Consider the following 12719-nt stretch of genomic DNA (forward strand, 5'->3'; position numbering starts at 1 on the left):
TATTTATATACTTTTTTTTAATTAACTCTCTAGAATAACAATACAAATTGAATTGAATTTGTGGTTCATATTCTAAAGTTTATCATATTCTAAAGTGGAGTAGTACTCTTGTGATGTGATGTATCAAATCAAATAATTATACTGCTACTAGTACCTTATATATTTATGATAAGAATATGACACACACACTTCAAATTTTCTTTTAACAAAGTTAGTAATAAATTCAATTTCTTCATTCTCATTTCTTTGATCATCTCATCATTAATTTATTACAACAAAAATAAAAATAAAAATAAAATCATCATCATTCATCAATTCATATTCATATATTTATATATATATAACAATTCAACAACAATATTCGCAATCTCTACACTGTAAACATTTCGAATTATGGCATCATTTTGCCGGCAGTTACCCGACGCCGGCGCGATCACATTACCCGGCGGTGTTCGGTTCCGGCGGCCGGAGGTGATCGCCGGGACTTTCAATGTCAGATATGGATATTCCCTTCGGCATACGAGGATGTTGAGAATGAAGTTGACGGTGGTCGGTGCCGCCGTATACGGCGGCGTACGGCGGAGGAAGGAGAAGGTGGGACCATGCAATTATGCGGTGGAGGATGGGAGTGTTGGAAATGATGATGTGGTAGGGAGGAGTGGGAATAGAGCGGCGGAGGTGGCGGTGGCCACCGCTGCAACGGTGGTGTTGGGTGTCGGAAACAGAGTTCTTTATAAATTGGCTTTGGTTCCTTTGAAACAATATCCTTTCTTTCTTGCACAACTTTCCACTTTCGGGTAATTCATTCACATTTCTTTAGAGAACTTTTTGAAAACATCTTATGGCATGTCTATAAGCTATTTTCAGCTTATTTTTATAAGTTCCTGAGATAGAATATGAAATCAGCTTATAGTTTATACGAAAGCAATTTAACTTTATTTTATCTTTTGTTATAGAAATAGCTTATACATTAACACTTATTATGCTAAATGCTTATGCCATAAGGTGTTTAGCCAAACAAGGCCTTATTTGTTTAAATAGTATATGCTACTATTATTTAGTAGAATTTTATGGATTTGATCAAAATTTAAATAGTCGTGTCATGATACTTGATATTGCAGAGAATTACAACCAAATGTGTCTGATACAGTCTTAGATCATGTTTGAAATAAACAACATAAATAAGCGCTTATGTAAAAGCTATTTTTACTACAAAAGATAAAATAGAGTCAAATTGTTTTCATATAAACTTATAATCTGTTTTTATAAGCTATTTCAAAGAGTATCACATCACAAGTGCTTATGCCAATGGCCAAATAGTAGTTGTTAGTTTGTTAGAGCTTATGCCATTAGATAAGCTCAAATAAGCCAATTCAAACAAGCCTTCAATCGGAGCTGTGGTGAAATAAAGAATCATGATGTCACAGTTTAGATTGTGGTCGCAGACCTTTATTTTAAATCGTGATGTGTTTGCTTATGATATTTTCAGATATGTGATTGTATACTTTGGCATTATGTATATTCGGCACCGTGCCGGCATTGTTACCGATGAGATGTTAAGTTTGCCAAAGACTCCATTTGTTGTTATTGGTCTTCTGGAGGCTCTTGCTGCTGCTACTGGAATGGCTGCAGGAGGTAATTTTCCATTCTTTTTCCTTTGATCTGGATTGCATTTTCAATTTGTTCTTCCATCCATGAGTAAATTCATCAAAATTTCTTTGTAGATTGCAAAAAGTATTTACTCAAACTTATGACTTATTCACATGACATGAACTCCTAGGCATGTTAGAATATATCAAATAAATTAATTACTACTATAGTATCTAGATGCTCAAGGTTTCACATAATTAATGATGTATTAGCACGAATAAAACATATTTACCACTCCCTCCCCTTAGGTTCAACACTAATTTGTGATCAATCTTTGTCTGTTGTGATTAATCTTCACGAATATGGTCATAATCTGAACTTAATTTGATAATTTTCCTCGCACTTTTTTGTATCAGCAATTCTCTCGGGAGCTTCAATTCCAATTTTGTCTCAGGTATAAGAATCAACAATTAACTGTCAATAGACACATTAGTCCATTCTGTCAGTTTTTCATTTGAGCCCGTCAAATGTCTCCTTCTTCTTCTTGCCGAGTCTGGCGCTTAATCACCAAAAACATAATGCAATGTAGCAAACATTTGACGGTAAAAAAATATAAACTCTTTATAGGAAGTTATCTAAACCAACATGACCTTAGCTATGTGTAGGTTTCTTGCAAAAAGGTAAACTAACAATAGTTAATTCGACAACTTATTCTGTTGCAGACCTTTCTAGTGTGGCAAATTCTTCTGTCAATTATTTTTCTTGGGAGAAGATATAAAGTCAATCACCTAGTTGGATGCTTTCTTGTCACTATTGGTGTAGTTGTTACTGTAACAAGGTCAGTGGTTCATGTTGCGAGTGTCATCAGCAAGCGCTTTTTATATATATATGAGCTGTTTTTATAATAAAATCTGTAATAAAGTCAAACTATTTTCATATAAACTATAAACTGTTTTCATAAGCTATCATGGAGAGCTATAGAAATATGCTGAAAACAGCTTACAAACATGTCATAAGTTGTTTCGATAAACTTTCGCAAACATTCTCTCAAGTGCTTATGCCGGTAGATAAACTCAAATAAGTCAATCCAAACATTCTCACAAGTGCTTATTGCAGTGGAGCTGATGCTGGAAATTCATTAAAGGATGGTGGTTTATTTTGGAGTCTTTTGATGATCATTTCATTTTTACTCCAAGCAGCTGATACCGTGCTCAAGGTAATTATTGTCTTCTCAAGTTCATTGCATTTTCCTCAACTTTCAAGCTATTTTGTTTAATGGTTTAGAATTTACATTGGTATTTTTTACTTTGCAGGAGCTAATCTTTTTGGATGCCAACAGAAAACTGAAGGTATGTACAGTTTTGACTGCCGAGTTGTTTTCATTCATAAATTTATGCAAATATAAAAATATATGGTATTACTATTGCCATATTGGACCATTTTACACACTGAAGCTAGAAACACCACTTCTGCTACACTCACTAGCACATTTTGCAGTCTCATATGCAGCCTCCATCGTGATGAAAAACCTTGATGTCACGGTCCATATTGCAGTTGCGGACCTTTATAAGAACAGTTACTAAATTGTAGTAAATTTATAACTTCAGTGATGCATGATGGACTCGTTTTAATAATCAACCTAGACAATGCATACTTTTGCTTGACGCTACCGGTGTCAATGAGTCTGTGTCGTGTCCAGTGTTCATATCAGAGTCTATGCTTCATAGTTTGAGTGAGAATATACTAATTAGTATTATCTGAAATAGGGAGGCTCTGTGGATCTGTTTGTTGTCAACTCATATGGATCTGCATTCCAAGTAGGTATCCTTCAATCTTTCATAAAATATTCAACTTTTTCAACTACATACAAGATTTTACAATATCCTTACCAATGAATGTCTAAATGCACATATCTATACTCAGTGTAGGCACTATTCATATGCCTTCTTCTCCCCTTCTTGTCAAAGTTATGGGGCGTTCCCTTCAGTCAACTACCAAACTACTTAAAAGATGGTGCAGCATGCTTCCTAAATGTTGGTACATTATCAAGTGGTAAGCTCTATTTCCTTTCCCATAGTGTCATATCGTTTATGGACCAGTTTGGTGTTACTCAGAACTTTTATATGGAAGTTGTATATGAAAAATCATCCATGAATAATTCACTCACAAATTAAGCATGTATTACTCAGAAGTCAGAACTTAAATATAAGCAAAAAGGTACATGTATCTGATAGTACTATACTTGCTGAAGGTGTTTATTATGCTTGAATTATGCTGGAATTTTTAGCTCATGGAAGTTGGTGAATTATGCTTTGTCTAGCTTAGTATCAAATGCATCAGTTTGTGTTTCTTAGGTCTGTCTCTTCTCATATATAGCCTCAAGTTTCAAGGCGAGACGAATTTTCATGTAAAATTTCAAGAATTGCAATTATATCTTTGATGGGTGGCTTAGAATCCTAATTTTGTATTCTTACTTTTGTGATTATTATGATACAAAAAAGAAAGTTTTCTTTGTTCCAGGATGTGATGGTGCACCTCTGCTACCAATTCTGTTTATCATTGTAAACATTGGTTTCAATATTGCATTGCTTCATCTCCTCAAGATCTCTTCGGCTGTTGTATCGTGTCTTGCTTCCACATTTTCAGGTATGCTTGTTTGTTTCACTGAAGTTGATATTCAGTAATGACAACTATGAAATATCAAGTTATTTAATATTTACTACTCTTTCTTGCGGTGCAAGCACGTGGAAATGCAACTTCTTATCTCACAAATTCACATAATCTTGTTATGATTAATTTATATAAAAAAACTGTGTTTGGATTCACTTTTAGGAGAGTAAGACTTAAAATTGATTTTTGTATATTTGAGGTTCTCCACTATAATTGATTCAAACTTGAAGCCGGATCTTGTAGCTTTTACCTTCAAACGTGATTTTTACACTCAAGTTTATTGGTCAATTCACTTTCATGTTAATGTATCCAAACATAAGTTATTTATCCTTAAACTCACTTTTAACTAAAATCAGTTTTACAAAATTAATTTTGCCTAGACAATAATTTACAAATGCATGGTGATGTAAAATTATTAGGTTATACTGAACTGATACAATTTGGCTTTGTCGCAGTTCCAATATCAATCTATGTGTTCACACTGCCATTGCCATACCTTGGTATTGCCTCCTCTCTTCCCACAGGCTTCGTGGCAGGGGCCATCATTCTCATTATTGGCTTACTCTTTTATGCATGGACCCCTTCAAATGGTTCCTCAGGTGCTTCTTTCTCAGAGGCTTCCACCTAGAGAAGCTACGATGCTTCGAAACAAATGAGTTGAGATTCCACAAAGGTTTGGATCGGCGGTGAATCTGGTAGAACATAGTGTGTTACCGACTTCATCAAACTCACTGTCAAGATTCAACACCGCAAGTAGTTACAAATTCAGGCTCACTTTTCAATGATGGCTATATAAAGGAGAAAGAAAAATGTTGTTGTTGTTGATGTATATAATATATGTATGTTCAATAAACTGCTAGTAGGCTGAGAAAATAGGGATAGATAAGTTCTCAAAGTCCAATTTTGTGTAAGCTGAGAAAATAAATAAATAAATGAAGAATAAAAGTCAATCTTGTTGACTGAAAACAGAACCAAACCAAACCGTTACACCCCTAAATATGAGGAGTATATATAATTTTTGAAAAGCAATTTGGCCTCTCCATGATTTGTATAGGACATTGAACTGTATTTATGTGTTGAGTTTAGGTGATATTTTGAAGAGTGTATTGAATCTTGTCTTATATGATATAATAAATACTCCTGAGTGTTATATAATAACTTATAGAAATGACTTCAAATGTTATACAACTTTCACTGAGTTTTTGTGGAGTATATCTTCATTTTCTATTTGATTATATCATATCAAATGACTAATACACAAACACTTATTTATCCAAACATCCCTCTTCTCAAATTTAAATAATTTAACTGACTCAAAGAATTGCATGTGTTGTACACTAAAAAAAGGTTTAAAAAGTGGTTCACTTTTTCTATCTTGAAAAATGTAATGAAAGTTTGAAACATATAAAATGTTGACACGAATAATTTTACTTAACTATATATTTGGTCCCTTACGTTTATTTTAGGTTTTAATTTGGTCCCTTACGTTTAAAAAATATCAATTTGGTCCCTTACGATTATTTTAGGTTTCAAGTTAGTTTTTTCTGTTAGTTTTGTCATTAATACCGTTTGAACAGTACACATGTCAGTGTGTCTAAGTGCCATGTGACCGTCCACATATGCAAATTGGTTGTACATGTGACAAAATTGGCGAAAATGACTAACTTGAAACCTAAAATAAACGCAAGGGACCAAATTGATACTTTTTAAATGTAAGAGACCAAATTGAAACATAAAATAAACGTAAGGAACCAAATGTGTAGTTAAGCCAATAATTTTTTATGAGAACTTAATAAAAAATAATAGTTATTTTGAATTGTTATAAATTAAAAGATAATTTTTTAATATTCACTGAGTTTGTCCAAAGACATACTTTTTTTAAGAAGCCAAAAAATATATATTATTTTTTTTAAGTACAAGGTGTGCTAAAAAAAAATAGAGTTAATACATAATAAAATAGACAATCAAAATACAATAAATCTTCACAAAGTCACATAGCCTAAAGAGAGAGGCAGATTTGACATCCAAAAATCCAAATCAAAATAAAAGTCATTCCGCTTTGCCTTTAACCACCACCAAACATGAATTTTGATGGTGTTAATCAACTTGTCAAGCGAAAAACCCTCTTGTCTGAATATCCTATTGTTTCTATCTTTCCATATGAACCAAACAGTGGCCAACCAGACTGTTTGAAAGCACATCCGCGTATCCTTATGAAAAGTATGATCCCCAATAAATTGAGATGCAAAAGAAATAACATTATTGGGAAGAATGCGTTGCACTCCTAACCAATTCTTCTCCAAGTCGAATTAGAGAAATCACAATTCAAGAATAAATGGTTTAGATCCTCGTCGACTACACATCCCCTAGAACAAAGAAGCAGTTCATTATGTAAGCAACCACACTGAGAGAGATTAAACTTCGTTGGTAATATATCACGTACTTAAATGAGTTAGTGAAAATCTAAAACCTCAAAATCTATGCGTGTTACACAAACTAAATTCACATAAACATGCTAAACTAAATTTACGTAAACGTACTTGAACTAAGTTGATTTTTTTTTTTGTCTTTAGATGAAGTGGTAATCCACCGAAATTAAACTCACATATAATTGTGAGATCCCGGGTCACGACGTCCGGCCTAACAATTTTAACATTTTTACCCGTTGAGATAGGACTTATGGGATAAGTTGATCATTCTCAAATATGAAAAAAATGAAAACTCAAAAAATCATTCAACATAATACTATCTTGTTCAAGTCTCTTCAGTCTTTCATCAATTTTTTTTTCTTCATATAAGGCAAATCCAAAAAATAGAAAATTAAAAATAAGCAGTCCCCGTGTGAGCTTAGCTCAATTGGTAGGGACATCACACTATGTGTGTAGTAGTCTGAGTTCGAACTCGAGATACTCCACTTATACCTTTAAGGTGGATTTTCTAACCACCAAACTACCTGAAAAAAAAAAAAAAAAAAAGCATGAGAGACAAGGGGCATTTTGGGAATAATATCTGTCAAAGGGTGTAACTGAAAATTAAAGGAGTATAACTAGCACAAACGTTAATTTTAAGGTTGTACAGTACTAAAAAAGAAGGGGACACATAGTTTTCAATTCTGTGTTCGTTCATCCAAAACAGAAGAAAGAAACAATGTTAAGAGTTTCTCAATTTCGAATTGGATTTTCGATTCCAAAACTCTCTCCACTTTCATCAATTCCTTCACTCTTCTCTTTCTCTTTTCCTTCTCATTCTCACTCTCAAATCCACACTTTTTCTTCCACAAAAACCTTCCATTTTCATTCACCTTCTTCTCTTCCTCTTTCACCCTTTATTTCAATTATGCCTCTGAAAGCATCAGGTACTCATTCTCTTCAAAACCCACTTTTTATTTTTCATTTCTGAGTTTCAAAAAATAATAAAAATTTGATTTTTTGTTGTTGTTTGTTTTGTTTTGTTTTTGTTTTCAGCTTCATATAGTAGTGGTGTTGAAGGTGGAGGTGAAAGGGAAATATTGGTGCAGCATTTGTTGGTGAAAGAAGATGACCAGAAACTATTGTTGGATATTCAAAAGAGAATTGTTGCAGGTTGAAAAACTCAGATTCTGCAATTCAATTAATGTAGTATAGTTTGATAAATTGTCTATGATCTTATTTGTATAAACATCTTGTTAAGCACTTATAGCATAAACGCATATTATATAAGTGTTTATGTATAAATTATAAACTATTTTTATAAACTGGTTTTGTCTATAAGCTTAAGTCAAACTGCTAGTTTAAGCTATAAGTTGTTTTCATAAGTTATCGTTGAGTGCTTATGAAAATAACATAAAATAGCTTATGGACATGCCATAAGTTGTTTTCATAAACTCTCCCACACAGACTAATGAGTGTTTATGCAAATTGGTTAGTTCAAATAAGTCAATCCAAACAAGCCTTAGATTATTGTTTGAATTAGTTGTTTTGTCCTTTCAATTTGTAGGGTTAGGTTATGGAAGATATTGATTTGTTTAGTTTTACTTTCTAAGGCTTTCTTGTTGTGTGTTGTGTTTAGGTGAAGATTTGAGTGATCTTGCTGTGGACCATTCAATTTGCCCTTCTAAAGATGAAGGAGGAATGCTTGGGTGGGTGAGAAAGGGACAAATGGTATGTTGTTTAGGTTTAATTAAACCATGTTCTTAGGGTTTCTCAATTTGTCCATGACTTGCTACTTTTTTCGCTTCTGGCATAGGTGGTTTCAGTTGGTATGCATCACTGTCTTATGTAAATGAAACTGTTTTTGGGTAGGTGAGAAACGGAGGTGCAAAGGATACACTGTGTTTTTTCTTGCATTTTCCTTCACTGATGAATTATGATAATTGTGCTGTGTGATTCTGTGGAGGGAAGCAGATGAGGTAGAAATGTAGTCCTAGTTATAGAAGTGCATTTTTTAAAATTCATATTACTACCGTTGGAAATCCGCCTTAATTGCGGTCTGTTCCTAGCCGCCTTAATTGCAGTCTCCTACACTTCATTGTGCTGGGCATGAGGGGTTGGGTTTAGTCCCACGTCACATAGAGATATGGCCTAAGAAGTGCTTATAAAACTTGGACAGTTCTCACCTTATTAGTCGGTTTTTAAGGGTTGAGTTAGACCCAATAAATGGTATCAGAGCCAATCCAGGATCCATTGTTAGGATTCTCACATCATCCATGCTCCAAGCTCATTGGGCATGAGCGTGACATGTTTGAAATTTTGCTTTAATTGTGGTCCAGTCCTGTCTTATTGCGGCATCTGTGTTGCCTTCATTGCACCCTCTAACTGGAATGTGGGGGGTTGGGTTTAGTCCCACACAACCTAGAGATACGACATCTGTGTTGCCTTCATTGCACCCTCTAACTTGGGTTGGGTTTACCCAAGTTTTTAAAATTACAATAGTTTAGAACTATAATAGTACAATTATGTGATTGGACATATCTCTGATGGTGCAAATGTGACAGGTTCCTGAATTTGAGGAGGCTGCATTTAGTGCACCTTTAAACAAAGTTGTAAGGTGCAAGACAAAATTTGGATGGCACCTGCTGCAGGTTTTATCTGAAAGGTAAGGTATTTTCATGCACGTGTTTTTCTAAGTTGGATGATAAGATGTGTTTAGCTCTAAAAGAAAATTTACTGAATATTTTGTAACTTTTAAACCCTACCGCCTTGTGGGATTAGGCTTGGTAGAGTAGTAGTTATTTATTTCAGTGTGTTCTTATGCCTCGTAAATTTACTCCTTTAAATATTAGGGAAGAATCAGTACTTCAAGAAATTAAACCGGATGAGCTTCATGTGAAATTTCAAGATCCCAACTTTTCGGAGGAGGCGCAGTTAATTGATGTTCGAGAGCCTGAAGAAGTGTATGCTCCTATTTTCTTCAACTTTTAACTACTTTTCAAAATCAATGAAATGCATTCTTATATGATTTGTATTTACTCATTTAGTTTAACACTTGTAGTACTTAGTAGTAACCTGAATGAGTGGAATCCTCTTGGTTTGCAATAGAAAGTTTTGACATCTCATGGATATCCCCTTTATTTGATCGTATGTATGAAATATTCATCGAGTATCGTATACTTTTATAGATTTAAATTCTTTTGCTCTTGTTGTCAAAAATAAATAAATTCTTTTGCTCTTTAATTTTTTGAATTATCCTTTTATATTGCTGTATTAGTGGTTGATTGATTTTCCTATCTTTTAATGGTACTCTCATCATACACAGGGCCACAGCATCTTTGCCAGGATTTACAGTTCTTCCCCTCCGGCAATTTGGAAGCTGGGGGCCTGAAGTAAACACCAAATTTGACCCTCAAAAGGATACATATGTTCTGGTAAAATACAGTTTTTGTTGCAAAACATGTCATTCTCATTACCAGGTTCTTGCAAAACATGAAATGAAATACATTCGTTCAATAGTGTTCTGCTTTAGCAGTATAAGTTTGAATCATTAAAAGCCTTTGTTTTCTGATGTTTCGTTTATCTTCAGCACTTGTAGCTTGATGTTCAGTACTGAAGTTAAATTATCTGTTTAGTTTTTTTCTTTCTGCATGCATATTCAATAACTTGACTTCTGAATGCAGTGTCATCACGGCATGCGGTCGTTACAAGTTGCCCGGTGGTTGCAGGCACAGGTAAACAGTTTGCCTCATTGTCTGGCCTTAAAAGTTAAAAGTGTTAGTCTGTAAGCATGTCAATGTGTGTTTTGCCGCGTAACATGTCCACTTACTGGTATTAGTGTAATTTTGAAGTCATGCAGAAAATTGTTGCTTTAAGCATGTAGTAATATTTGTATGTTGCTGTAGAGTAGTAAATTGTAGATAACTAATGCAATAAAACGGTTTTCACTTATCAAAGTCAGGGTTGTCCAATAGCGGCTATAGCGCTGTAACATATAGGAATTTTAACAAACCATTATATTATTCTGTGATATGCGATTTAGTACAAAAAATGTCCTCAAATAGTGGTTATAGTAGCACTATAGCATAGCTGAAATTAAACAAACTGCTATTTTTTGCAACTGACAACATTGATCAAAGTAAATTTGAGGATGATTTTTTATACCACTAAAACAAAGACAGTTCCTATATATGTTTCTCGAGTTGGAACTGATATATTTTGGAATTACTTCTCATGCACTAAATGATCATGTAAGTTTCATGTTTCAGGGGTTCCGGAAAGTATACAATATTTCTGGAGGAATCCATGCCTATGCAGTTCAGGTCGATCCGTCAGTTCCTACATACTGATTTACATGATTCCTCCACTTTCCTCTCCTTGCATGTAAGCAAGATTGTGTGAGAGGAATGCATTAAATATTGCAGCAAGTCGCTCGTTGGGAAATTTCAACTTTTACATGAGAGGCAAGGCATGTGATGTTCACGAATAATACTGAAGGAAATTGTAAATCTAGAGGCCTAACTTGAATCTAGACCAATAAATATTGGTATGAACATGTGTTTATTTTGGATCAAGAATTTAAGGCTTCTCGAGTTATTGTTTCAAAATTTAAGGTTACATACATATCAGGTGCCTACAAGTTGTTTTTTGGTTTCCTCTTCAAGCAATTGTTACTTGTCTTATTTCATTCTTTTTCTCCTAAAATTGTATTTTTAATACAAAAAAAGGTGAGGACATAATTGTTTATTTGTTATTCATGGAGCTTCCTTTGATCAAAATGTCTGAAAGTACAAGCATGAGGTAATCTTGACTTGGTCTAACCAACTAACTCACTACTCCTCTTTACTCTCTTTTATATAACTATACTCCCCCTATGTTTTGAAAAATGCGGAATTTTACTCCTCCTATTTTAAAATGCAGAATTTTATCCCCCCTATTTTATAATTTGTTGGATTTTGCCCCCCATCAAAATTTTGCACAAAATTTGCTTCTGAGCCTCAAGTTCAAAGCTTCGAACAAAACTCAATTTGAATCAATAATTCACAAAACGGATACTGAAACGACCGTAATCGAGTTAGCTTTCCAAAGAATCAAACCCCACTAAATTTGGAGTTACTGAGAGAGATTAATTACCGTTTTAGTGAAGGTCTGTCCAATTACTAATGCTGCAGAAATCTACTTGTGATCTTCAAATTCAACATTGTCTACCGAACGCATCGTAACTCCAAATTTGAAAAAATTGAAATGCCAACAAGGATAATTTCGTTAGCTTTCCATACATGTAAATAGTATTAAAAAATAAGCTACAGGGTGAGAGGCATGACGAAAATACCAGTAGTACTTTCATACGATAATTAATTTGATCAGACCTTCACTAAAACGTAAATTAATCTCTCTTTGTAACTCCAAATTTAGTGGAGTTTGATTTTGTGAAAAACTAACTCGATTGCAGTCGTTTTGGTACCAGTTTGGTGAATTATTGATCCAAATTGAATTCTGTGCGAAGCTTTGAACTTGAGGCTCAGAAGCAGATTTTGTGCAAAATTTTGGTGGGGGGGGGGGGGGGGGCGGGCAAAATCCAACAAATTATAAAATAGGGGGGTAAAATTCCGCATTTTAAAATAGGGGGTAAAACTGCATTAAAACTGCATTTTAATGTTCAACGTTGAATTTGAGATATTATATCTTTTTTTTTACATAAAGATATATTATATTTTATGAGTTGCTTAAATATACGTTATGGGAGTAAAAATGTTGTGTATCGTATAAATGACATTATATAAAAATAAAAGTTAAATCTTTTTATTAAAATAATATTAATATTATTTAAAAATCAACAAACTATATTTTTTTTTTGTAAGACAAACTATATATCTTTAAATCTTATCATGAAAAGTAATTAATTATCACTTTTTCCATCATTCTCTCACCTATTATCACTTTTCTCATCATTCTCTCACCTTGTTGTAACGCCCCAAAAAAATTAGAATTTTTTTTATTTAATTATTTAGTTGTTGTGGTGTTGATTGACTTGTTGTGGTGTTGATTGAC

General features: G+C 33.7%; 2 protein-coding genes across 3 annotated transcripts; both read left to right on the plus strand.

Moving 5' to 3' along the window:
• Positions 1-176: 176 nt before the first annotated feature.
• LOC123921387 (protein CLT1, chloroplastic-like) lies at positions 177-5371 on the plus strand. 2 transcript variants are annotated; one of them, XM_045973902.1, is made up of 10 exons: positions 177-797; positions 1490-1635; positions 2007-2044; positions 2313-2428; positions 2707-2806; positions 2904-2939; positions 3357-3407; positions 3519-3642; positions 4111-4236; positions 4716-5371. In XM_045973902.1, exons 1-10 carry the CDS (start codon positions 394-396, stop codon positions 4886-4888), a joined length of 1314 nt encoding a protein of 437 aa, XP_045829858.1. In that variant the 5' UTR covers positions 177-393; the 3' UTR covers positions 4889-5371. The 2 variants fall into 2 exon arrangements, 1 of the variants encoding a protein (XP_045829858.1); XR_006814054.1 differs by having other exon boundaries at positions 194-797; positions 3357-3411; positions 4716-4731.
• A 1961-nt stretch (positions 5372-7332) lies between these two features.
• LOC123921389 (rhodanese-like/PpiC domain-containing protein 12, chloroplastic) lies at positions 7333-11464 on the plus strand. The gene is made up of 8 exons (XM_045973904.1): positions 7333-7615; positions 7725-7841; positions 8308-8399; positions 9233-9333; positions 9521-9631; positions 9994-10102; positions 10352-10402; positions 10937-11464. The coding sequence occupies exons 1-8, from the start codon at positions 7408-7410 to the stop codon at positions 11015-11017; spliced, it is 870 nt and encodes a 289-aa protein (XP_045829860.1). The 5' UTR covers positions 7333-7407; the 3' UTR covers positions 11018-11464.
• The last annotated feature ends 1255 nt before the right edge of the window (positions 11465-12719 follow it).

This window comes from Trifolium pratense, linkage group LG4 (assembly GCF_020283565.1).
Source record: "Trifolium pratense cultivar HEN17-A07 linkage group LG4, ARS_RC_1.1, whole genome shotgun sequence".
Lineage (NCBI taxonomy): Eukaryota > Viridiplantae > Streptophyta > Magnoliopsida > Fabales > Fabaceae > Trifolium > Trifolium pratense.